The sequence below is a fragment of the Talpa occidentalis genome, unplaced genomic scaffold (assembly GCF_014898055.3).
Source record: "Talpa occidentalis isolate TD23 unplaced genomic scaffold, MPIMG_talOcc4v2.1 talOcc4.7, whole genome shotgun sequence".
NCBI classification, from domain to species: domain Eukaryota; kingdom Metazoa; phylum Chordata; class Mammalia; order Eulipotyphla; family Talpidae; genus Talpa; species Talpa occidentalis.
Genome location: NW_023605083.1, coordinates 49782694 through 49807657, shown reverse-complemented (window position 1 = coordinate 49807657; position 24964 = coordinate 49782694). Strand labels below are relative to the sequence as shown.

The following is a 24964-nucleotide window of genomic DNA, read 5'->3' as shown; positions in this document are numbered from 1 at the left end:
TGTAGAAGGGACATGTGGACCTAACAGCAACTGGACAACCGGGGGATATGCTTTAAATTTGACAGAAGCCTGCACATAGCCTCACCAGACAGCAGAAACTCCCAGCTGCCCACCTGTGAACAGGATGGTCCAGTGTTGTCTGGAGACACATCAAAAAGTTAAACAGAGTTACTGTATGTCCCAGCAATTCTACTTCCAGGTTTATTAAGAGAATTGGAAACATTTCCATACAAACACTTGTGCATGAATGTTTATGGCAGCATTATTCATAATAGCCAAAAGGGTAGAAACAACTCAAATGTCTTATCAGCTGATGGAGAAAATAAAATGTGGAGTTTCCGTGAATGCTGTATTATTTGCAGTAAGTAATGAAGTACTGATACGTGCTGTAATATGAAGCTTGAAAACATTTTACTAAGTGAACGAAGCTAGTCACAAAAGACCATATATCCGTTCATTTCAGGTACCAGAATAGAAAAATTTAAACATATAGAAAGTAATTTACCCTAGGGACAGCTGAGGGGGAGATTTTAGGAAAGAAATAGGGAATGACTAGTACTAGATTCAGAGTTTATTGGAGAGGGGAGGAGTGATGAAACTGTTAAAAAATCACGGCTATGGCTGTACAGTTGTGTGAATATATTAAAAACTTTGAATTGTGTACATTATTTTTTTTTTTTTTTATAGAGGCATGTTTATTTATTTATTTATTTTATTTGTTTGTTTGTTTGTTTTGTCTATACATGCACTGGGTACAGTCAGAAGTGGGGGAGGGTGAGAGAATTCACCAGAGCCAGAGCGGGAAGCAGAGCAGGCAGAAGGACCGAAGTACACTGCTGAGGGGAGCAGCGGGCGGCAGGAGAGGTCTGCGCGCCATGTGGGACCCTCCTCTGGTGGCCGGGGAGCAGCCGGGGATCGAACCGGCGCCGCAGAGGACGCGGGCAGCTTCGCAACCCAGCGCTCAACCGCTGCGCCACCGGGGAGGCCCTGAATTGTGTACATTAAATGGGTGAATTCTAGGATATTAGGTAAAAAACCTTTTCAGTCAGCAATATCCAATTCAAAATATGAAGAAGTAAAGGACACAAGAAAATATGGCTATACTCTTTATCTTCTGGAGATGGGTAAAGATCAGATGATTGTCTCTTAGTTTCCATTTTTCCTTCATTTTCTATCCCTCTAATAGCTGACTAGGTTTGTTAAATGCTTAAATGTTTGTGTTGAATAATAGTAAATAATAATTCATTTTTGACAGGACTTGAGTTCTTCCCAGACTTTATCATCTGATGGAGGATTCTTCAATAGACTGGAAGATGATGTTCATAAAATACTTATTAGAGAAAAAAGAAGAGAACAGCTTTCAGAATATAATGGAACAGATAATTGTGCACCTCACGAACACAACCAGGCATGTACAATAGAAATTCTCTTAAAGTTACAGTGAAATTAAAATGCAACAAAAAAGTAAGAAGTAGAATTCAATTATGATTATATAGCACATTAGAATATTTTTAGTCATTCTCATGTATATAAGTATGTGTATTAAAAAGTATGAAGTACTTCATTGATGAATATTTATTGAACATATGCTATATGCTAGATTCTGTTGGATACCAGTGTGGGGAGAGGGAATCAGACCATCTTACCCTTAGATATTCAGAGTAGTGGGGATAGGAGGGCATAGACCTGTAAAGTGAATATCATTCAGCATAATGAAGACTTTAAAAGATAGAATAATAAAGATTTTTGAGCAGAAAGAGTAATATACTACTCTTTAAGTAACTTTCAAAGGTTATTTTTGTGATGGATTTTGAATGATGAATAACTGTGAAGTGATAAATGCATGTAGACTTTACAACCTACGGGAAGTGAAAGAATAAAGACCCTGAGTTATGAAAGCCCTTATGACTGAGTATCCACGTAAAGAATTAGATGAATGTGGAGTAGGTTGGATTTAGACTATAAACTTTTCTTTGTAAAATTAAGAAAGTAGAATTTTATTCTATAGACCAGTGTAAACTATTGCAAACTATTGTTCTCTTGTTATAAGGCCCAAGAGCAAAGAATAATAATCACATTTGAAAATATTGTTTAAAAGATCTCATTATATAGAAACCTGTGAGTCCGTGTATATTTTTCTCACCAAAGCCACTAGTCTTCTGTCTTATTTTGTCTTAAACTATAAACCTGTTCTTTACCTGATAGTGACTTTCATTTTGTTAGTAGCTTTATTATCCCAGTCTGAATTGTGTAAATAATTTCAGCAGTGTCCAGTACTGTTTTTCCCTTACTTACTTGACTTTCTGTTACTCCCTGCTTGTCAGTTCACAGCACTGGCTATCACAGCATTTATTGTCTACCTTCTTTATTCTAATTTAATTTCTAGACTGCCAGGTATTGCTGGAAAAATATTTTTAAAAACAGTGCTAACATTCTTTTCTGAAGGTCCGTGCTATGTAAATTTTTCCATATCATTGCTATTCAACAGTCCTTTGATTCCTTTCTTCTTGACTGACAAATTACTGCATTGGCTATTTCAAATTCTAAAACCATATTTCCCATCATTTTATTCTCTTTAGTGGGCATTATCTCTGACAAATTTAATACTTCAACAAATTAAACACTGTGTTGTATTATATAGAACACAAAAAAACTCACATCTTAAGACATTTTATTCCAGTGCACTAGTGAGACTGGTTTATAAATAATATTATTCCACATAAAAATCCTTGCTTTTTCTGGCACTGAAAAATTTAACATTTTTCTGGCTTGTCCTAAATATCAACTTTTTGTGCAGTTCAGGTAACCTTGTTGACATTTATGGTTAGCATATTTGCTTCCTCTTTTTTCACTCATTATGATTTTCCCCTTTGTAGCTCATATATTCTTATTTTTTAAACAAGATAATTTTTGGAAAGAGAGAATATTAATATATTTCAGCAAATAATTAGAGGCCTCAAATTCTTGGTAAAATAGTTGGGCATATACAAGTTTAGTTAAATGATTAAGTAGTATTAATGACCTTACTAAAGTGACTGCAGAATAGTAGAGAGCAGTCTTTGAAATACAAAAACTTTGTAACAAAATGTAGCTCTGCAGCATATCAGCTGTGTTTCATTGGCATGAAATTATTTGCTTTTCATGCACTATTAGGAAAACATAATTATGAGTTAAAATGTTTAGCAGAGCATGTTGTACACAGTATTCATGTAATAATTATTTTTGTACAAGGTAGACAGTTTTAAGTCCAATAAAGGATGTACCGATAAAGTGTCATGGTAATTCACGGAAATGGTAGGAATAAGAGATGACTTCCATATTAGTAGAAAATAGCTATTGAGTTGGAAGAAAGTAGTAGAATTTGAACATGCAGAGGTGAGAATGAAGAAATAGAATATCTGGAATAAGAGAAAGGATGCAGTGAAGTATAAACCAATTAAAACAAAATGTTCACAGAGAAGGATAGTCTAAGATTGGTAAAAGGTTGGAAAGAATTGTGGAGGATTTAAAGACCTGACTTATGATTCAGTTGGTAGATAATAAAGAATTTTTTTGAAGATTTATTTATTCATGCATACAAGAACCGGGGTACAGACCAGATGTGCAGGAGGGTGAGAGGATTCACCAGAGACAGAGCGGGGAACAGAACAGGCAGATTGATTGAAATACATTGCTGAGGGGAGCAGCAGGCGAGACAGGAGAGGTCTGCCTCGCCATGTGAGTATCTTGCCTGCTAGCCGGAATCGAACCTGCACTGCAGAGGCTCCAGACAGCTTCCCAGCGCTCCGCTCAACTGGCGGAGCCACCCGGGGAGGCCCCAATAAAGAATTTTTTAATGCTTTTGAGCAGAGAACAAAGTTTTACACACTCCTTGATTTACAGTGATTCAGCACAATTTTTCAACTTTAAGATAGTTGAAAAGCAATATGCATACATTGGAAACCATAATTTGAATTTTTAATGCTAAAATGTGGCAGTGAGCCATAGCTCTCAGTCAGCCATGCTGTCATAATGGTAAACAGCTGATACTCTGTGGACTGTTTTTTACATTTCAGTACAGTATTTAATAAATTATATGAGATATTCAACAAGTATAAAATAGCTTTGGTGAAATTATTTTGTATAACTGTAGGCTAATGTAAGTGTTCTGAGCACATTTAAGTTAGGCTAGGCTACACTCTGATATTTGATAGATTAGGTACATAAATATGTTTTCAGTTTAGGATATTGTCTTTAAATTTTTTTTTTCTTATGCCATTGTTACATTTTATACAGTGTTAGTTACATTTTGTACTGTGGATGTAGTCCCAGTTGTTCCACCACCACAGCACCTCTGATTCATTACCACAGTCCCTTGTACTCTATCCTTCCCTGTTTTGACCCCTTTACTGTCCCCACCCCTACTGTATACCTCAGATTTATAGTCAGCTTGCAGGTTTTACAGTTTAGGGCATTTTCAAATTATAATTGTTTTATTGGGATGTCACTTCATCATAAGTTAAGTAAGATCTGTATATGGTAATATTAATTTCATTCATTGTCTACAAAAATACTGAAGGAAGGTGAAGGCTAATGATTGGAATTAGACAATACAAATTATTGGTAAAGACATAGAATACTGGTAACTCTACTAGCAGTAATACAAATTGTTATAACCACTTTGGAAAACAATTTGTTATTAACTGTTAAAGTTGAAGATAGTCAGAGACTGTATATTCTGTAAATCCTAACCTAGATTAAACCTTCGAGACATGTTCAAGAAGAATATTCAAAACTCATTTGTTTGGCCTCCCTTGGTGGCACAGGCAGTTGAGCACAGTGCTGTGAAGCTGTCCGCAGTGAGATACCCACATGGCGAGGCAGACCTCTCCAGTCTTGCCCACTGCTCCCCTCAGTAGTGTATTTCAATCAGTCTGATTGTTCTATTCCCTGCTCTGTCTCTGGTGAATCCTCTCACTCTCGTGCACATCTGGCCTGTACCCTGGTTCTTGTATGCATGAATAAATAAATCTCTAAAAAAAACTCATTTGTCTGGAGCAATGAAATCAATAGGAGAAATGAATGAGTTACAGTTATATGTAGCAATATTGAATATAAAAAATATAGTGAACTAAGTTAGGAAAGCACTCGTTTCACAGAATATTGGCTCTTTCCTAGACCTTTGCTCAAAGTTCATTTCACATGCCATGTCCTCCCTCAACCACCAAAAACAGAATGCCTGGATGTGATCTTTCCTTTATTTTCTATAGCTCATAGTATTGTATTTACATTGTAGTGTATTTCACATAGCACATTCTTAAATCTCTTCCTGGTCTTTCTTTTCTACTACATTGCTTTTGTTAAGCTAGGTGCCATGACCATTCTATTTTAATTATTTTTGCTGTATGCTATATAATTATTTGGTAGGCAAATCCCTCTTCATTGCATTAATTTTTTTTCACCCTGTATTCTTCAGATGAATGACTATCTTGCTTAAATCCTATTGGAATTTGAGGGGAATTTGATTGAATTTACAGGTTAATATTTACTAATATTTACTCTTCCCATTACAAATGTAACTTTGTTCTGTTATTTTCAATATTGTACAGTTTCCCCTAGGGTTCCTGAAATTTTCTGAGTTTTAGTCTTAGTGATTTTTTTTTATTGCTATTGGGAGGATATGATTTTTCTAGTTAGAATTTTTACCTGTTAATTGCTGATACAAAGAAGAAATATTTTTGGTTTTTTGTTATTTGTTTTTTTCTCACTAGGTTTTCAGTTCTTTTGGGGTTTGAAGATAGACCAGTAGCTTGTCACAGAACACTTTTAATATGCTTATTCCTGTACAGAAATATCAATTTTCAAGTCCTGATATTGTTCTAGGTTATTTTTGTAGTTTGAGATTAATCTGCTTGTATTGTACACAATTGTGATTATATAAAATTGAAGTGGAAATGTAGTCAACTGTTTAAGGTTGCTTTACAAAATGAATTAAAATCAGATTTTTTCCTCTTAGACTTTTCACTATTGTAAGCCACAATTGACAGAAGTAGCTTAGTTCTAAAATTGTGTGTTTTTCTCTGTTTAGGAAGTAGTTCTGAAAGATGGAAGAATTGAAAGATTAAAGTTAGAACTTGAAAGGAAAGATGCTGAAATCCAGAAGCTGAAAAATGTGATCACTCAATGGGAGGTTTGTATTTATTTACTGTTAAATTTAAATCTACATATTTGTGTATTTTCTGTTTTTCTCTTATGTAAATATGTTTACTATATGAGTTCTGCTATTTAGGTTTTTCAATTTATTAATGAAATAAAATCTGAATAATGATTTATGATATGGTATACAACACTAAATTTATAATATACAACACTAAATTTGCCTTTTTAGCCATGTTTTAGTATGTAATTTAATGGCATTGTTACCTTTACAAGGTTGTGTAGCCACCACCAAAACGTTTTTATCGCCATAAACAAACTCCCTATCCATTAAACAATTACTTGTTTCCTCTTAGGCCCTGATAACCTCTAATCTCTATGAATTTACTTTTTCTAGTGGGACCAAAGAATATTTTTCTTTGTGTGTCCATTTTATTTCACTTAGTATGATGTTTCCCAAGTTCATCTTATTTTAGCAGATGTTTATGGTTGAATAATACTCCATTGTATGTCTGTTCTACATCTTGTTTATCCATTCATGTCCTCATCACTCGAATTGTTTCCACCTTTGAGCTATGATGAATGTTGCTGTGAACATTGTTGCTCAGGTATCTTGAAGTCCCTGCTCTCAGTTCTATGGGGTTTATGTCTAAGAGTGGACTTGCTGGATCATATAATAATTCTATGTTAAACTTTTTGAGGAACTGCCAAATTTTTTTTCATAGCAACTGTACTATTTTACAGTCCCAACAGCAATTCACAGAAGTTCCATTTTCTCCACAATGGAGAAACAATGTTAACACTTGTTATGTACACATAGATTTTAAGCATAAACCTACTTAATCCTTCTCTTCCTTCCTGAGGGTTAAAAGGAATCCCCTAAATTTCAAGCATTTTTCTTTTTTGACTAATATTTATTGCTCATCAATATTTTTTGAGTGTCTTATCTTAGATAATTTCCTGGGTCCTGTATATGTAATAGTGGAAAAAAATAAATCAAGTTCCAACCCTGATGTTTAGTACATTTCTCTTCCTCTTCTGCTCATATCTTCAGAATCGTCCCTACTAAAACATTGTTGGGACATACCCACACACATGCTTTAGGTTTCTTTGTCATTTACATTTTCATTTGCTTTTTGTTGGGCACTTACCATATGTAGGCACAGGGAGTACAAAGTTAACTTAGCAATAAATTCATGGTCTAATAGAGAAGGTAAATATTTAAATTGCAGGTACAATGTAGAATTGAGATTTCACAGTGTTCCAGAAACACAGAAACAGGAATGAATAAGTTGTTCTTCTAAACTGGTAAGTATTTCATAGAAAAGATAGTGTTTCTAGGGACAGAGAGCAGCATATATATATTAGTAGGAAAAGGCATTGTTACTAACATTTAAAGAAATTATAGGTGAGATTGGAGATGTTATCTGGGGTTAGAATTTGAAGACTTTTAGATTATTTTAGACAGAGGTCTTTAGAAGGGAAGTGACCTGAGAATTGTTTCATGGGATGGTAATGACCATAACTGGGGCCTAAAGTGAATGAACATAGTCTGGTAAAACACCTGACAGGTATATTGAGTGTGAGAGGAAGAGCATGTTTAGAACTGTTTTGAGGAAATGGTAACTAATAGATTTCATCTTGGACATGATGAATTTGAAATGGCTGTGATGAAAGCATAGATATTCAGGATGCAATTGGACATGGTGGAGTCACTGCATAGGTATATTTAACTTAAAGTGCTCTCTTTTTCATGAAGTTAAAAATACTAATAAGGGCACTCTGATTTGTGTTGTTTATTACAAATTGCCTGTATTACAAATTACCTAGTATCCTATACATTTATGTTTTATAGATACAATTACTATTCAGAATTGTATATCCAAAATTATATATGGTATTTTTATGGGCAATATAAAGAATTTTCAGGGGCCTCCCCAGTGGCGCAGCATGTTGAGCGCCACGCTGTGAAGCTGTCCGCAGCCTCCATAGCGCAAGTTTAATTCCTGGCCGGCCAGGGAGAATCCCACATGGTGAGGCAGACCCCTCCTGTCTCGCAGGCTGCTCCCCTCAGCAGTGCCTTCCGTCCCTCTGCCTGTCCTGCTCCCCGCTCTGTCTCTGGTGAATCCTCTACCCTCCTGCGACTCTGCCTGTACCGCAGCTCCTGTATAAATAAAAATAAATCTTTCAAAAAAAATAAAGAATTTTCACAGGTAATTTTGCCCATTTGCAATTTTTGTTTCATATACTGACTTTAGATCCTAAAGTTTAGCATAGGAGCTGCCACCATGTACGTTGACATAAGTCTTGGATGAAAGGTTTTGAGCTAGAGATAGAGCTTTGTGGATGTAAACAAAGTGGCAAAATACAACAAAAGTAACTGAAATATGGTGGTTGCCTGAGGGAGATGGGTGGGAGATGTGATAGTGTACTGGTATTTGGGGCTTTGGTAGAGGTGAGTGAAATATGTGAACATGTTGAGGTGGAAAATAGTACTCCCAAAATTAATTATGCAAATGAATAGCCAAGTATTAAAATTTTAATTAAAAATATTTAGTTAATGAAATAACAAATTGGTAAAGCCTTAACTAAGATAAAGAAATGTGTTGTACAATTTACTAACTGCTGTATGTGTTTACCTAAATTAAAAGTTAAATAAAATTTAACATTCATTTTCTTAGTCACCAGTCACATTTCTAGTCAGTTTGTAACCACATGTTGCACAGTGACAGTTATAGGACAAATAGAAAAATTCTAGTATAATTTTGGACAACCTTAGTATAGAGCTATACCAGGACCTTTTTTTTTTCCATCCAATTATTTTGAGTTGTATAAGGATTTTGAGAAAGAAAAGAGAAAGGCACATGAGGAAAATTTAGTATTATGCTGAGTTTTCTCCACTTTTTGTCATTCCTTTGTTTTCAACCTCCTATAATATATTTTTTTAAAGATTTATTTATTTATACAAGTCCTGGGATACAGGCCAGAGGCGGGAAGGTGAGAGAATCCACCAGAGACAGAGCAGGGAGCAGAATAGGCAGAAGGACCGAAATAAACTGCTGAGGGGGAGTAGCAGGGGAGAGGTCTGTTGCTCCATGTGGGACTCTCCCTGACCGGGCGTGAATCGAACCCATGCAGCAGCACTGGGCTCAACCCACTGTGCCACCTCCTATAATAGGTGGTGGGAGGCCCAACCTCCTATAATATTATTTTCTGTAATTATACCAGGGATTTAATATAAGTAGTAGATTGTTATGAATATGTTTTCCTCCATTCTTTTTCTTTCAAAAGTAATTTGTCTTTAAACAAGCCTAGAATTCATAACTTCATGAATTGTTAGTAAATCATAAACTATATACTTTTTAAAAATTAATTTTTTTCTTTGATCCTTAGGCAAAATATAAAGAAGTAAAAGCAAGAAATGCACAGTTACTGAAAATGCTTCAAGAAGGTGAAAGTAAGTGATTTATGTTTTTAGAATAAAAAACTTTCTGAAAAAAAATTTGAACATAATTTTTCAAGGTATGTGATTTATCAAGTTAACAAAATAAAAAGGGTTCCCAAAGTGATACAAACTGGATTGTTGCTGGTAATTTTATCATTACAAGTCACTCTTACAGCACCTTTATATGATACAAGTTCATGACTTAGGATTTATTTATGAATATTCAAGAGAAACTCTTGAAATTTTAATTCTTATAAATTATTAGAGGAAATTCTTTTTTTAAAAAAAAGATTTGTTAGTTACCATACTAAGAGGGTGTAGGCTAGAGGTATTGGTGGGGAGGTGAGAGGATTCACCAGAGGCAGACTGGGGAGCAGACTTGGTGGCTCTACTGAAATACACTGCTGAGGGGAGTAGCAGGCGAGATAGGAGAGGTCTGCTGCACCATGTGGGTCAGCTCCCCCACCTCCACTTAGAGCTGCAGTGACTGCTAATAGCTTGATAGTGCTGAGACTTAACCCCTTGCGCCACCAGGGAGGCCCCCGTATTAGAGGAAATTCTTATAAATTATTTAGAGGGAAAACAAAACAAATACCTAAAATTCATAATTATCAGAAAGGTTTGTAATTATTTAGATTTTCCTTCTCTCATCTTGTCTGCTCTTCATACTTTTGCTAAACTTTTTACAATAAGTCACAAGCAGAATACCAGAGTAATTACTAAAAAATTATTAGTTATTAAATTTACATTTTAAGGCCCCCCCACCAAATCAACTGCATTCCTGAATATGTACACCTAGTGAGGCTTACTATGACAGTTCCATGAAAAATTTCCATTCATAACAGCAAAGGAAGTATATATTAATTTTTTTTTAAGATTTATTTATTTATTTATACAAGCACTGGGTACAGTCAGAAGCGCGGGAGGGTGAGAGAATTCACCAGAGCAAGAGCAGGGAGCAGAGCAGGCAGAAGGACCGAAATACACTGCTGAAGGGAGCAGCGGGCAGCAGGAGAGGTCTGCGCGCCATGTGGGACCCTCCTCTGGTGGCCGGGGAGCAGCCGGGGATCGAACCAGCGCTGCAGAGGCTGCAGGCAGCTTCGCAACCCAGTGCTCAACCGCTGTGCCACCGGGGAGGCCCGTATATATTAATTTTTAATATAACATTTACACAAAGGAAATTATAAACCATGAAAGATAAAGATATAGGGCCTTCCCAGTGGTGCAGCGGGTTGAGCCCAGTGTTGTGAAGCTGTCCGCAGCCTCTACAGTGCAGGTTCATTCCCGGCTGGCCAGAGAGACACCCACATGGCACAGCAGACCTCTCCTGTCGCACCCGCTGCTCCCCTCAGCAATGTGTTTTGGTCCATCTGCCTGTTCTGCTCCCCGCTCTGTCTCTGGTGAATCCTCTCACCCTCCCGCATCTCTGGCCTGTACCCCAGCTCTTGAATGAATAAATCTTTTTTTAAAAAGGTAAAGATATAAATGAGAAAGTCTTCTGAATAGACAAAATTTAGTGTACTAAATCATTCTCCATTAATAAATATTAATCAAATCCCAAATATAGTGCTTCATTGCATTAAAAAATGGTGAAACTTACCTTCAAGAGTAAGTAAACAACAACCAAAATTATTTCAAATGTGAAGATTACTGGAAATGGAATTATCCTACCAAAATGTAAAATATATTTTAATAGTTATCAAGTAATATGAGTAAAAACCAGAAATCATGTCATTGAACAAAAAATAGTCTTGAAGTAGAGTCAAATGTTTTTTAATAACTTTGTTATACTTTATAGTTATATCTTTATTGTACAGCTTAACTATTAAAAAACAAAACAAAATTATAAAAATGAAATAATTATTTACAAGATGTCTTTCTAATTGAAGAATTTAAAGGTTCACTGGAGATTGGATGAGTGATTTTCAAATATGTCAGAATAAATGTTTCTTAAGGAATAAAAAGTAAGAAAAATTGATTTAAATTGGTTACCATTAAGTAATATTAGTTACCATAGTATAATATTTCAGTTAGGAGAATTTTATGTAGGAACATTACATGAAAAATACTCACAGTACGTTAGAGTATACATATGCTGGCATTATAATGTCAGTGTACCTAGTCAGTTCTGTCATAATGTATGTTACTAAAAATCACCAATCTCTGCAAAATCCCATATTCACAAATTCTATAGGGAGAGGGATGAATAGCAAACAACACTCAAAAACTTCATAGTTGGGCCTCCCCGCTGGAGCAGCGGTTGAGCGCTGGGCTGCGAAGCTGCCAGCAGCCTCTGCAGCGCCAGTTCAATCCCCAGCCACTGGCAAGGATCCCACATGGCGCGTGGACCTCTCCTGCCATGCCCGCTGCTCCCCTCAGCAGTGTACTTAGTCAGTCTGCCTGTTCTGCTCCCCGCTCTGGCTCAGTGAATTCTCTCACCCTCCCGCGCTTCTGACTGTATCCAGTGCTTGTATAAATAAATAAATCTTTAAAAAAAAACAAAAAAACTTCATAGTGACACATTAGAGATGGGCAACTAATATAACTAGTAAAGTTTAATACATGTTAAAATGCTTAAACATATAAATACTGTAATAAACATGACCCTTTATCTTGAAGACAAAGTTTGCTTGTAAAAATAGGCTTCAGAGGGCCTCCCCAGTGGTGCAGCAGGTGAGCGCAGTGCTGGGAAGCTGTCCGCAGCCTCTGCAGTGTGGGTTCGATTCCTAGCTGGCAAGGGAGATACCCACATGGTGCGGCAGGCCTCTCCTGTCTTGCCCGCTGCTCCCCTCAGCAGTGCTTTCAGTCCGTCTGCCTGTTCTGTTCCCCACTCTGTCTTCTGGTGAGTCCTCTCGCCCTCCTGTGCCTCTGGCCTTTACCCCAGCTCTGGTATAAATAAATAAATCTTTAAAAAAGGCCTCCCTGGTTGTGCAGTGGGTTGAGTGCAGCGCTGTGAAGTTGTCTGCAGCCTCTGCAGCGCAGGTTCAATTCCCAGCCAGCCAGGGAGATTCCCACAAGGTGTGGCAGAACTCTCCTCTTGTGCCCGCTGCTCCTCTAGGCAGTGTATTTCAGTCGTCTGCCTGTTCTGCTCCCCACTCTGTCTCTGGTGAATCCTCTCACCCTCCCACGTCTCGGCCTTTACCCCAGCTCTTGTATAAAAATAAATAAATCTTTTAAAATATATAAATAAATAAATAAAAAGGTTTCAGAAGAGTTGCAGCTTGTATGTTACTGTGAAGTGATGAAAGGATGGAAATTTGGCGTGGTTCTTTAACACACATGAACTGAGATAGTTGGTAGATACATGAGGTGTGTGTATGGGTACAGTTTTCTTTATTTATGAAATTCTACTTTAGCAAATGCAAAATTCAAGTATTATCAATCTTGTTGCAACAAATTCATGTTTTCAAAAGGATTATAGAAGAACTGACTGTAATTGAAATATTACATAACTATTAAAAATCACTTGTTCTCACTGAGTATGTATAATTCTGGGAATGGAGGAGTAACAAATATAAATTGTAAATGTTCCCAAGTTGATTCCAGGGAAATGTGATTTGTTTCATGACAGCATTTCACCTTATGGCACATCATATTAAATTTCAAAAAAAATAAATTTAAATTACAGCATTATATTGGTAGTGCTGTGGTGTTATCAGTACTCATATATTTGAACATTTCCTCCTTTACTAATTTTATTATATTTTTGTCTCCAATTTTTCCTAGCTTATTTTCAAAGTTGAAGAATTAGTTTTTTGTATATCAGTCATTACCATGAGTCAAGGAAGGTTTTTCCCTATGTGAAATTCTTTTTCTTGTGTCTTTGACCTCTCTAGTATAAATGGAAAGTACTATCTTTCATCATATCTGTATAATTACTTTGTCAGCATATCTGTATAATTATTTTGTCATGTAAAATACAAAATTTCCAACAAAAACTGCTATGGTGATGATAATAAAAGTAAGAATTTGCTAGTGAAAAATAAGAGCTAAATAGGGTCAACAAATACACTTAATTAAGTATGAGGAGGACCATCAATCTTTGCCTAGCTGCACCTGTGTCTTAATTCACTAAAGTATTGTTAAAGAATTTGAGTGAAAAGTCTAATACTGTTGTTTCTCTCTCTTTTTTTTTTTTTGTCAGTGAAAGATAAAGCAGAAATACTTCTACAAGTTGATGAATCACAGAGTATCAAAAATGAGCTAACTATACAGGTAAGGATAACTGAAGTATACCTACAATCCTGATTTTCCTAAGCTATTTAGTCTTGAATCACAAAGCTTGACTGAACAAAAAATATAGCCCAAAAAGCATTGAATGAAAGTGATAAAATTTATAATACTTCATTATTATTGTAGGTAACTAATGAATGAAGATTCTATTTACTGTGCTAAGGGAGGGAAGTATGTCCTGAAAAATGAGGGCCGATAAGGTTATGTTTTAGTTGACAAGGACTATAAATATAGAAATAGGACAGATAGAATTTATTTTATTCATGGACTTGATTTTCTCCCCCCCATCCTTATTTTGTTGTCTTGTCTTTGAACTGCAGGCATGTTCTGTCTATAATATACGGCTGAGTAAAATGCCTAATTTAACTTGTGTATATGGGTCAAGGGGGAGTTCTCTTCTGATGTTTTCATCTAGTTTTCAAAAATAATCATTGAGAATAAGTGTTAAGAATCAAAACTTTTTGCCTTAAATGACCAAGAAAGTCTTTTAATTGAGTGTTTGGTTACAGGTGTCCTCACTTCATGCTGCATTAGAACAAGAAAGATCTAAAGTGAAAGTATTACAAGCAGAGTTAGCCAAATACCAGGTATGCTTTTATAATTTTGAAAGTGTTTTTAATCACAAGCAGTACATTTGTATTAGATACAATGTGAGAATAAATGCTCTATTTTATTCTTAGGCAAAAATTTATTCACTAAACACACTGATCATTTCATTAACATACGTTATAGAAAATGTTGAGGTTATTTTAGAAAATGTTAAGGATATTGCTATATAATTAATTTAGAAAATTCCTTGATACTACATAGATAATGTGGTGTGTGTGCTACTGAATCACATCCAGAGAAGCCACATGACATTTGTCCCATTATATAACTTGTGTATAGCAGTATCTCCTAGATATCTTCATTGTCAAGCTATATTTCTCCTTAGTAGTTAATAGATACTAATGTGTGAAGTGAAGGTTATGTGAGTGTCCTTTCCTTTTCACCCAAAAGTTTAGTATTCATTCATGATCTTTGTATCTGTTATTATCTTGGTGGTTAGAAAATAGTAATTTTTTTTTCTAATTCTGTTATTTCATCTGCATTTGCAAGCTGGCATTCAGATTTTTTCAAATGGAGCAGTTAAAAAAACATCTGTTTTGTTTCAACATATGTATACGTGTTTGTATAGATATACACACATAAATGGATTTGTATGTACATATGAATGTGTATCTATGTCATAATATAAAACTGCATTCATTAATGTGGTATCAGAGTCAAAAATGTTTGAAAGCCACTGGTAAAAGTTGGTTAGCACTAGCTTTAACCTCTCATCAAGATAAATCACTTTCTGCCTGGGAGACTTTGGAAAGGATGCCTGTATTTTGTTTTAATTTTTTGTTAAATAGCAAGTTAATAGTTTTAAACTATTAACATTTGTACCTGTCTATAGTGGTAAATACTAAGTAAATGTTTTCTATAACTTTAATATTTGTAAAAATTATTCAGTAGTATGCACAAATTTGCAACAAACTCAAAAAAGACATTTCTTTCTTTTTATAACCCAAAATACCTTTATTCTCATATATTCTTAAAATGAAAATGTGCATAAAATATTTCCTAAATAATTTGTTTACCCTGTTTTTTTTTTTTTTTTTAAACAGGGTGGCAGAAAAGGGAAAAGAAACTCTGAATCTGACCAGTGTAGGTGATTACATTCGCCTGAAAATTCTAAATTTTCAGGGTTTTACAAAAATGTATATATAAAATGCTGTGCAACTGCTAAACTATGCAGTTTTTGTTGAAGAAATTTAAAACATTTGGCTCACTAACAGTCTATAATTTTATGTTATTTTGGCTTGAAGTGAAAAGAGAAATAGAATTCCAGCAGAACTAAATGATTATTGTTTGCCGTCCATACTTCTTATCACTTTAGTTTTTCATCAGTCAATAAAATTAATTTACTCTTTTATTAATGTTTGATTTTTTAAGTTCAGAAACAAAGTGAAAGCTTTATTTTTGCTTATTGCACAATCAGTTGGGTCATTTCAGTTCAGTAAATACTTACTCAGCACTTTCTGCATGCTAAACGCTATGGCACATACAACATGTGTGAAAAATGGTTAATATTGTAAAGTTAGCTCAGGGGCACTGTGGGGAGTGAGAATATGCTCTATTATAATAATTAAAGACAACACCAAAAATAATTATCATACATATAAGAGTGTGATATCCCATAGTTTGGGATTTGAGAAAACTTTCCTGAGATAGTTTTTGGCGATATATACCTTTTCTATAAATTTTTGAGAGACATGCTATGCAGAGGGAACAATATCTGGGCTGGAATATTTGTTTAAAGAATATTTTGGCTTACAGACAGAAACATGACACAGTAAGAATAAAAAGTGCTGATGTGAGGGAGGAAGGAGTGAGAGTTTTCACTGGCATAATCAATGACTAGAGTAGTTTATGGTATACATTTTTTAATTGTAGTAAGTGAAATACAGCTATGATTTATTAAAATACAGGGTTTTTTTTAAATAAAAAGGATAAACACATAAATTCTGGTCTTGGCCACCAAAGCCAGCATTATATTATATGAACGATTCCACTTCATGACATCTTTGAAGAAAAAGTACTTAATGTCATCATTGCCTTTATGTCTGGATTCTTTCACGACCTTACCTGAAATTTGCAGAATTGTGACTGATCATTCCCTGGATTCTCAGTGTTTAGTCTTTTATACAACACAGAGTAGATGTTAAAGAATTATTTGTTTTATTAAGTGGTAAAAATTTCATGGATAGCTTTTATCTAATTTTACCTTTAACAGTAAATACCATCGGGCCTCCCCGGTGGCGCAGCGGTTGAGCGCTGGGTTGCGAAGCTGCCCGCGTCCTCTGTGGCGCCGTTTCGATCCCCGGCTGCTCCCCAGCCACCGGAGGAGGATCCCACATGGCGCGCAGACCTCTCCTGCCGCCCGCTGCTCCCCTCAGCAGTGTACTTCGGTCCTTCTGCCTGCTCTGCTCCCCACTCTGGCTCTGGTGAATTCTCTCACCCTCCCGTGCTTCTGACTGTACCCAGTGCATGTATAAACAAAACAAACAAACAAATAAAATAAATAAATAAAAAATAAAAAACATGCCTCTATAAAAAAAAAACAGTAAATACCATCAATACCTAATTGATTCATAAAACATATATGGTAGTATTTGATAATATATTTTTCAACCCAGAGATGAACAAAATCAAATTTCTAATGCTATCTTGTTTGAACAAACTAGACAGAACTTGAGTAGCATAGTTTCATTTATAATTGATTTACCAAAGCACACTGTTTCACGTGCTTTTGATTATCTACCTACACATTATTCGTCAGGTACAGTATCTAGTACCTGACCTGGCACATAGGAGACACTCAACAAATGTGCCATTTTCTACTAGTGTGCAGTGACTTAAAATCACACAGAAACTTCATTTATCATCCCTTTTTTGTGTTGGATATTCTCCAGAGTATATTATTCAGAGTTCTGTTTCTCCCTTTGAATTTTTTCCCCTTAATTAATGTATCTACTACTATGGCTTAATCTATCAACTCTACGCCAATATACAGGATTCACCATCAAAAGCTTTATCAAGTAAGGCAGAAAAGATGATCAGTGACCAATTGGTGATTTCTTCCATTCTAGTAAATTGATTTCTCAGGCATTCAGTTTCCTGAATGTTCAACAAATTATTGATGGTTTATTATGTGTTAGGCATTTGTGCTAAGTATAAGAGAAGCAAATATGTTCATAATAAATTGGAGGAAAACAGAAATGTAAAGTATTCCAATAAATAATAATGCTGATATATTAAAATTGCTCTTGGAGAACAGAAAAAAATACATATTATTTTAAAGGGGCATCTTAGGCCATTTATTTCAGTTATTTCAAACTCTGTTAATTATTTCAAATTCCAAACAAAGTAACTATGGTGATATAGCCAGTAAATTAGATTAAGCAAATATTTTTGACATATTCAGTAGTATGTTAGTACAGCCACAGGAAATAGAGCTCTGTTTAAATCCCATTTCTATTACTTATTAGTTGTATGACATTGGCTCATACTAATTTACCAATAAATGATTAAACAGAGAAATTGGGTATCAAACAATAACAGCTTGTGAAACTATTGGATAAAAAATGATGTAAGATACAATCTCTGTTGGGCCTCCCCTGGTGGTGCAGCGGTTGAGCGCTGGGCTGCAAGGCTGCCCGCAGCCTCTGCAGCGCCGGTTCGTTCCCATCGCCGGAGAGGGTCCCACCAAAAAAAAAAAAAAAAAAAAAAAGTTTAAATCTCTGTTTTCAAATTATTTGCAGTCTAATAAGGAATAAAATACCACAGCACATAAGCAATTAAAATTCAAGATAGAGGGCCTCCCCGGTGGCGCAGCAGTTGAGTGCTGGACTGCAAAGCTGCCCGCATGGGCCTCTGCAGCACTGGTTCGATCCCTGGCCGCCGGCGAGGGTCCCACATGGTGTGCAGACCTCTCCTGCCGCGCCCGCTGCTCCCCTCAGCAGTGTATTTCTTCGTCAGTCTGCCCGTTCTCCCCGCTCTGGCTCTGGTGAATTCTCTCACCCTCCCGTGCTTCTGACTGTACCCAATGCTTTTATAAATTAAATAAATAAATAAATAAATAATTCAAGATAGAATACAGTGATTCCATAACAACTTCATGGATGTAAGTATAGTTGTTTAGGAAAGTCAGATCTTATTTAAGAAAAAATAATAATTTAAAATTGGTTCCTAAAGGATAGGCAGCTCTTCACAAATTTTAGAAGGGGAAGACAAAAAAATAATAATAAAGTGAAGAAGGAAAAACAATAGCTATGTTCCAGGAGCAGAAAGATAAGCAAAGAATGTATTGAGGAAACAGTGTCTTTATTTTGTCTGGCGCTTAGAACAATAATGAGATGGCCAGAAAGGTTGTTTGGGGATAGCTATCAATCTTCAGTTTCATATTAAGAAGTCTATACATAATTTTGTACATGTGGAGAAACCATTAAAAGTTTTTGGGCAGAGTGATATAATGAGGGACCTCCCTGGCGAGCAGGGGTTAAGACACAGCCTATGAAGCTGTCCACAGCCACCATAGCACCAGTTCGATCCCCGGCCAGAGAGCAACCCACATGGCCAGCAGATTTCTCCTGTCTCGCCGGTTGCTCAAGTCAGCAGTGTTATTTCAGTCAATCTGCCTGCTCTGTTCCCCACTCTGTCTCTGGTGAATCCTCTCACCCCCCACACCTCTGGCCTGTACCCCAGTTCTTGTATGCATAAATAAATAAATCTTTAAAAAAAGTGATATAATGGGCCTCCCCGGTGGCGCAGCGGTTGAGCGCTGGGTTGTAAAGCTGACCGCAGCCTCTGCAGCGCCGGTTTGATCTCTGGCCACCGGGTGAGGGTCCCACATGGCACGCAGACCTCTCCTGCCGCCCGCTGCTCCCCTCAGCAGTGTATCTCATCAGTTTGTCTGTTCTGCTCCCTGCTCTGGCTCTGGTGAATTCTCTTACCCTCCTGCGCTTCTGACTGTACCCAGTGCTTGTATAAATAATAAAAAAAAAGTGATATAATGAAAGTTGTCCTTTAAGAATATTGAAATGGCAGTGATATAATAGAAAGTTCTATAAGAAATTGGTTTGGGAGAATGTCATACTTTTATAATTGTAGGTATATGAGGAAAAGAAGATCTGAACTAGGAAAGTGGCAGAGGGATTCAGAAAATTAAAAAAAATGTTCCAGGGTGGACTCTAACCAACTTAGGTAGATTATCTCTCAGTCCTCAAGATTTTAAACCTAAATGAGAGTAAGAATGATAGTGACATTAGTAGGATAAACTGATGGAGGAATTAAGGTGGGAGAGTTGAACAAAATTAACTTCTCACTTGTTCAACTAATTTGTCCACAGAACATCTAACAAGCTCATCAAGTTGGAAATACAAATCTGATCTTTTTTTTTTATTTATTTTATTTTTTTAATTTTTATTTTTTTTAATTTTATTTTTATATTCCCCATACAATTGCAACTCCCTTATTTTGACCCCAATCCCTCCTTTCCCTGCCCCCCAACCCCCATAGAGTGTCTCTGGTTCATAGTTGTTTGTTGATTTTTACTTTCTTATAGTTATTCTTTTTCCTGGTCCCTTATTTAAGTTTTCTAGATTCCTGCTATGAGTGAGACCATCTGGTATTTTTCTTTTTCTTTCTGGCTTATTTCGCTGAGCATGATCCCTTCCAGCGCCATCCATATTGCTGCAAATTGCATGTGTTTATCTTTTTTGAATGCTGAGTAATATTCCATGGTGTATATGTACCACATCTTCTTGATCCAGTCATCTATTATGGGCATTTGGGTTGTTTCCAAAGCTTAGCTATTGTAAACAGTGCTGCTATAAACATAGGGGTGCAGGTGCTCTTTGTAATTGATGTTTCTGTGTCATTTGGGTAAATACCTAGGAGTGGAATTGCTGGATCATACGGAAGCTCTAAGTTTAGTAGGTCAAGAAATCTCCACACAGCTCTCCATAGTGGTTGGACAGTTTGCACTCCCACCAGCAGTGCAGGAGAGTTCATTTTTCTCCACAACCTCGCCAACAACAAATCTGATCTTTTAAGGAAAGGCTGGAATTACAAATTTCAGATACATCTATTATAAAATTAAATTGTATGAATAGTTGACATACCCAAGGGAAAGTTTTTGAAGGAAAATATTGCTGAGGACAGATTTTGGGAATAGTAGAAAGCAAAAAGAAAGGTGGTAGGCATGGTTATGAATGTTGTAGAAAGTTGAGCCTAAAGAAACACTATTGGATTTAATATCTAAGGGACATAATGACCTTCAAAATAGCGTTTTCAATGGCACAAGAGCGAGGCATTAAAGAAAAAGTTAAACTGAACATGTTTGGCAGTTAAAAAGGCAAGTCCCAAGTCCTTAAATGTGCCACAGGATTAAGGTAAGGGTTGATTTGATTTTAGTTAGGCCCAAGATGACCTTTACAATGTTCTTGGCAGAAAGAAGCCAGTTAAGAAAACAGAGATGGGGCATACAGGGATGAGTGATTGACTTGAGAGCCTACCAAATAGTTATTTACTGCCAGCCAATTTGGTTGCCTGTCAGTTCTCTCTAGTTTGTGGTTGAATTCTAAATTAAGATGCTGTCTGTTGATGAAATTATAGTCCTTTCTGTATAATTAAATAAGCAGAACTTACGGATTATAAAAGAAATATAAAGTTTTTATTATTTAGACTTTGTAAGCTTTTATGATTTAGTAATTATACATACTATGGGAGGAAAAATTCCCTGAAACAACATACAAGGTGGTAAGTGACAGATAGCCTGAGATTTTTCAAAGCCTGTAAATCATTGATGAATTGTCCTGGGGTAAATTTTATGAATTAAAAATGTTACTTATTTAAATGTTAAGACTCACTACTAGGGTAGTTGTTATGAAGTAGATTCCCATATGCACTATTAGTGATACTATACTTTGGTTACTGCCTTTTGGAAATTAACTACGATAATATGTGTCAAAAGCCAGAAAAAGATTTATACCCACTAATCCCAGTTTTGAATAATTTATCCTAAGAAAATAATTTGAAAAAAAATTAAACTTAAAAGATCTGCACAGTTAAAATAATAAGCATAATAGGGCACCATGAAATAATCTAAATGTCGGATGTCTAACTCAAATGTCCAGTTTGAATGACTAATTAATATAATACATCTGTGGGAACTGCTATGCAACTCTAAAAAGGTATAGTTTTTAGATGACTGTATACAGATACAGAGTATATTGAATAAATTTAAATACAAAATACAGATTTGTATATTGATTATAGCTGTTTGAAAACATGCATATGGATAAAATGATTATTTCAAAATAAAATTGTTGGGGCAGAGAGTTATGGGGGATTCCAGATTTTCCCCGCAAATTTTATCTAAAGTGCTGGGTTTTTTTAAATGAAAGGGAAAACACTACTAAGATTTATGTTAAGTAATTTGCTGTCACGGGAGTGGGTTGTACTAATTTACTCTTTTTATTGATGTTCTACTGAATTGTGTTAATTATTGTGGGAACTCTCCTGGACATGGAAGCATTTTCCTTTTAAATCTAGAACTGTTCACTATAATAGAGCTGAATCAAGGAAGGTAGTAGCATTGTGAATCAAAATGACTATATGGCTGCAGGGAAAGTTGTAAGGCTTTAGTCAACTATTGATAGCTTGACATTTCCCTGGTCTTACTTCATATTTTAAAAATTTAAAACTTAGAAATTTTACTACTATTAACTATCTCATTCTAATAACACCTATTCAAAATTAACTTCTTTGATATACATACTATAAGATGTGAATGAGTTGTAATTTTTATTAAGTACATTATGCTCCCCATTGTGAATTTGATAATTTTCTCTTCCATATCTCAATATATATGAGTTCTGATTGTATTAACTTTTACAAAACTAGTTTTTTTGAAACTATTCAGATATAATTGACATTCAGATATAGTTGACATCCCCACATAATACATGGGGATTAATGAACATGCTTTGTGATTTCAGTCCTTTTAAAATATGAGATTCTTTATGTACCAATATGTAATTTCCCTAAAATTGTGAGCAGTGGACTTAAAAAGAACATGTGTTCTGCACTCATTGGGTGAGGTATTCTATTTATGTCCAATTAGATTGTTTCTTCAAATCTATCCTTAATCATTTTCTGTTCTCTGGCAGTTACTGAGAGAAATATGATAAAATTTTTATAATTGTGAATTTTTTCTACTCTCCCCCCCCTACTTTTGAAGTACATAACCTCAATGAAAATTATTCTACCTGGTTATTTTATTTTTATGAAGTTACTATTGCAAGTATGTTTTTTATTTTAAAAGTCTGTTTCAAGATGGCAGCAAAGTGAAGATGCCAGATTCGCCTCCTGCAGATACAACTAAACTTCAGTAAAACAAAGCCAAAAAAATAAAACACCTGAGGGAAAAACCGACTACTACAGCGCACATGGAGCAACGATCCAGCAGAAAGGGGTAGGAAAATCTTTCAGTGAACTTTGCTTAGAGTGATAATGGGGCAGTACAACCCTCAAGAGCTGTTTCTGAGTAGAGCCCCTTACACCAGTTGACTTGGGCACACACCAAAAATAGGGCTCCTGAAACTTAGGACTGCAGGGCCTAAGGGGCTGCACTGTTGGAGAGCTGCAGGGGTGGGGATACCGAGCAAGGACTACTGGCTTCATCTGGAAGCTCTAAATATAAAACAGCTGGAGCCTGAATTAGAGAGGAACAGCTGGGTCTCCTTACAGAAGAAGCTACTACATGAAGCCCAGGCTGAGATATTCAAAACACTTGCCATGACCAACGCAGGCAGGCACATGTTTCCTAATTTATTCATTGGGTTGTAATCGATTACTTTGCTGCTCAAATTGTCCCTAGGTAGTTATTGGGACCCTCTTCACACTGACTGTTGTGTTTTTTGACAAATCCCATCATCCTTTTTGGCTTTCTGGAACACATAATAAATGTACATTTTCTACTGCAACCCTGTGAAACAGTCATTCTCCCGAGAACCCTGTGAGTCAGCCATTCTCCAGGGAACCCTGGTTCCTTTTATAAGAGAGGAAGAAAACAAAGGTCTCTCTTCTAGGTTTGCTTCTAACTATTGTAAAATTGCTACTTCTAGGCCTTTTGGTGGAGAGAGTTAGGAATACACACACACACTTCCATCTTAATCATAACTATATTCATTTTTGAAAACTATGAGTTGCAACCGATTCCAATTCAATATCATAAACTTCATTTTTTATTTTCTTACCATATTTATAATCCTTTCTCTAAAGGTAAGGAACCCAGCTCCTATTATTAATATATTTATAATTGAATCCCATTACTCACAGTAGTTATGATTTGTAAAGTCACCACAAACAATGAATTAGCAAATAATGAACTAGGGGAAATAGAAGGTCAGATTCCCATGAGCCTCTTATCACAACATTTTGATCAACTGTTTTCATTTATTATTTTCTGTTTCATTTTAAGAACATTTTCTATATATATTTTGATTCATTAACATTCATTCATCAACAACACTATTAACATGAGCAATGGAGCTTATTTAACACATGTATTTTCTCTATAAGGTTATCATAATCTTTCCTTAGAAACGCTCGACAGCACTTCAGCACTATGCTGGAGGGCTATTTTAAACAGTGAAATCATCCAAAGAAAGCACAAAAATATTAACATGGCACTAACTAGATTGGGAAAGGATGCTTATTTACAGTGTGTGAGGTGAAGTGAGAAGGCAGAGTGTGACCCTGTTTGATTTCAGTAGGGCATGAGTGTCTCAAATGTCTGTTTTTGTTCCTGTTCTATGCATGTCTACAAATAATTTGCATGTCATAAATATTGATTTTGAGATTACAAACTTTAACAAATGGGTAAATTCACAAATATGGAATTAATGAATAATGAGGATTGACTTTATTTACTTGATCAATTTCTCTGCCTCTAACAAATCTCTCATTGATGCTGCCACCCTGTGGGAATGCCCTCCTCACCCTGCTCAGACTGATACCCAGCTCTGTGTTATGATGCCTACCACCTTACTCCTCTGACTTCTCCCCTTCTCTCACACCCACCTCCTGACTTTCGGACTCTTTGAGGAAGAGAAGGAGGAAGGTAATACTTCATTTGAAAGGGTTTAAAAGAATCTATAGGACACCCCGCACCTTCTACACAAAAACTCAACTGGATACTCTTCAAACAGCTCACTTTTTAAACAACTTTATTTTCACATAATTGCATAGTAGTATGAGGTTTCCAAACCAGCCCCAAGAGCTCCTGTGGGCCCTTCCTCCAATATTTCCAGATGTTTGCCACCTCTATTCCGATGCTGATACTCTCCCATCTTGGGGAACAGGTACTTACCAATAAATAAAAAGTTACCATCTCTATATAATTGAATTCTTGCAAATTTATGACCATCTTATTCTTTTGAGCAGCATGGGCCAAATCTGGCATATACCTGTTTTTTTTTTTTCATTCTGTGAGTTAATGATGGTTTTTACATTTTTAATAGATAAAAAAAAACAACAGGAATATTTTATGATATAAAT

At 35.8% G+C, this 24964-nt stretch overlaps 1 protein-coding gene across 2 annotated transcripts in view; it reads left to right on the top strand.

Moving 5' to 3' along the window:
* GKAP1 (G kinase anchoring protein 1) overlaps positions 1 to 15770 on the top strand; it is a 62880-nt gene extending 47110 nt beyond the window's left edge. For both annotated transcript variants that reach the window (XM_054689537.1, XM_037494910.1), the window contains exons 8-13: positions 1256 to 1408; positions 6068 to 6169; positions 9529 to 9592; positions 13725 to 13795; positions 14323 to 14400; positions 15466 to 15770. In XM_054689537.1, coding sequence (XP_054545512.1) covers positions 1256 to 1408; positions 6068 to 6169; positions 9529 to 9592; positions 13725 to 13795; positions 14323 to 14400; positions 15466 to 15513 — 516 coding nt within the window. In that variant the 3' untranslated portion in view covers positions 15514 to 15770. The remainder of the gene's footprint in view (positions 1 to 1255; positions 1409 to 6067; positions 6170 to 9528; positions 9593 to 13724; positions 13796 to 14322; positions 14401 to 15465) is intronic.
* Positions 15771 to 24964: the final 9194 nt, after the last annotated feature.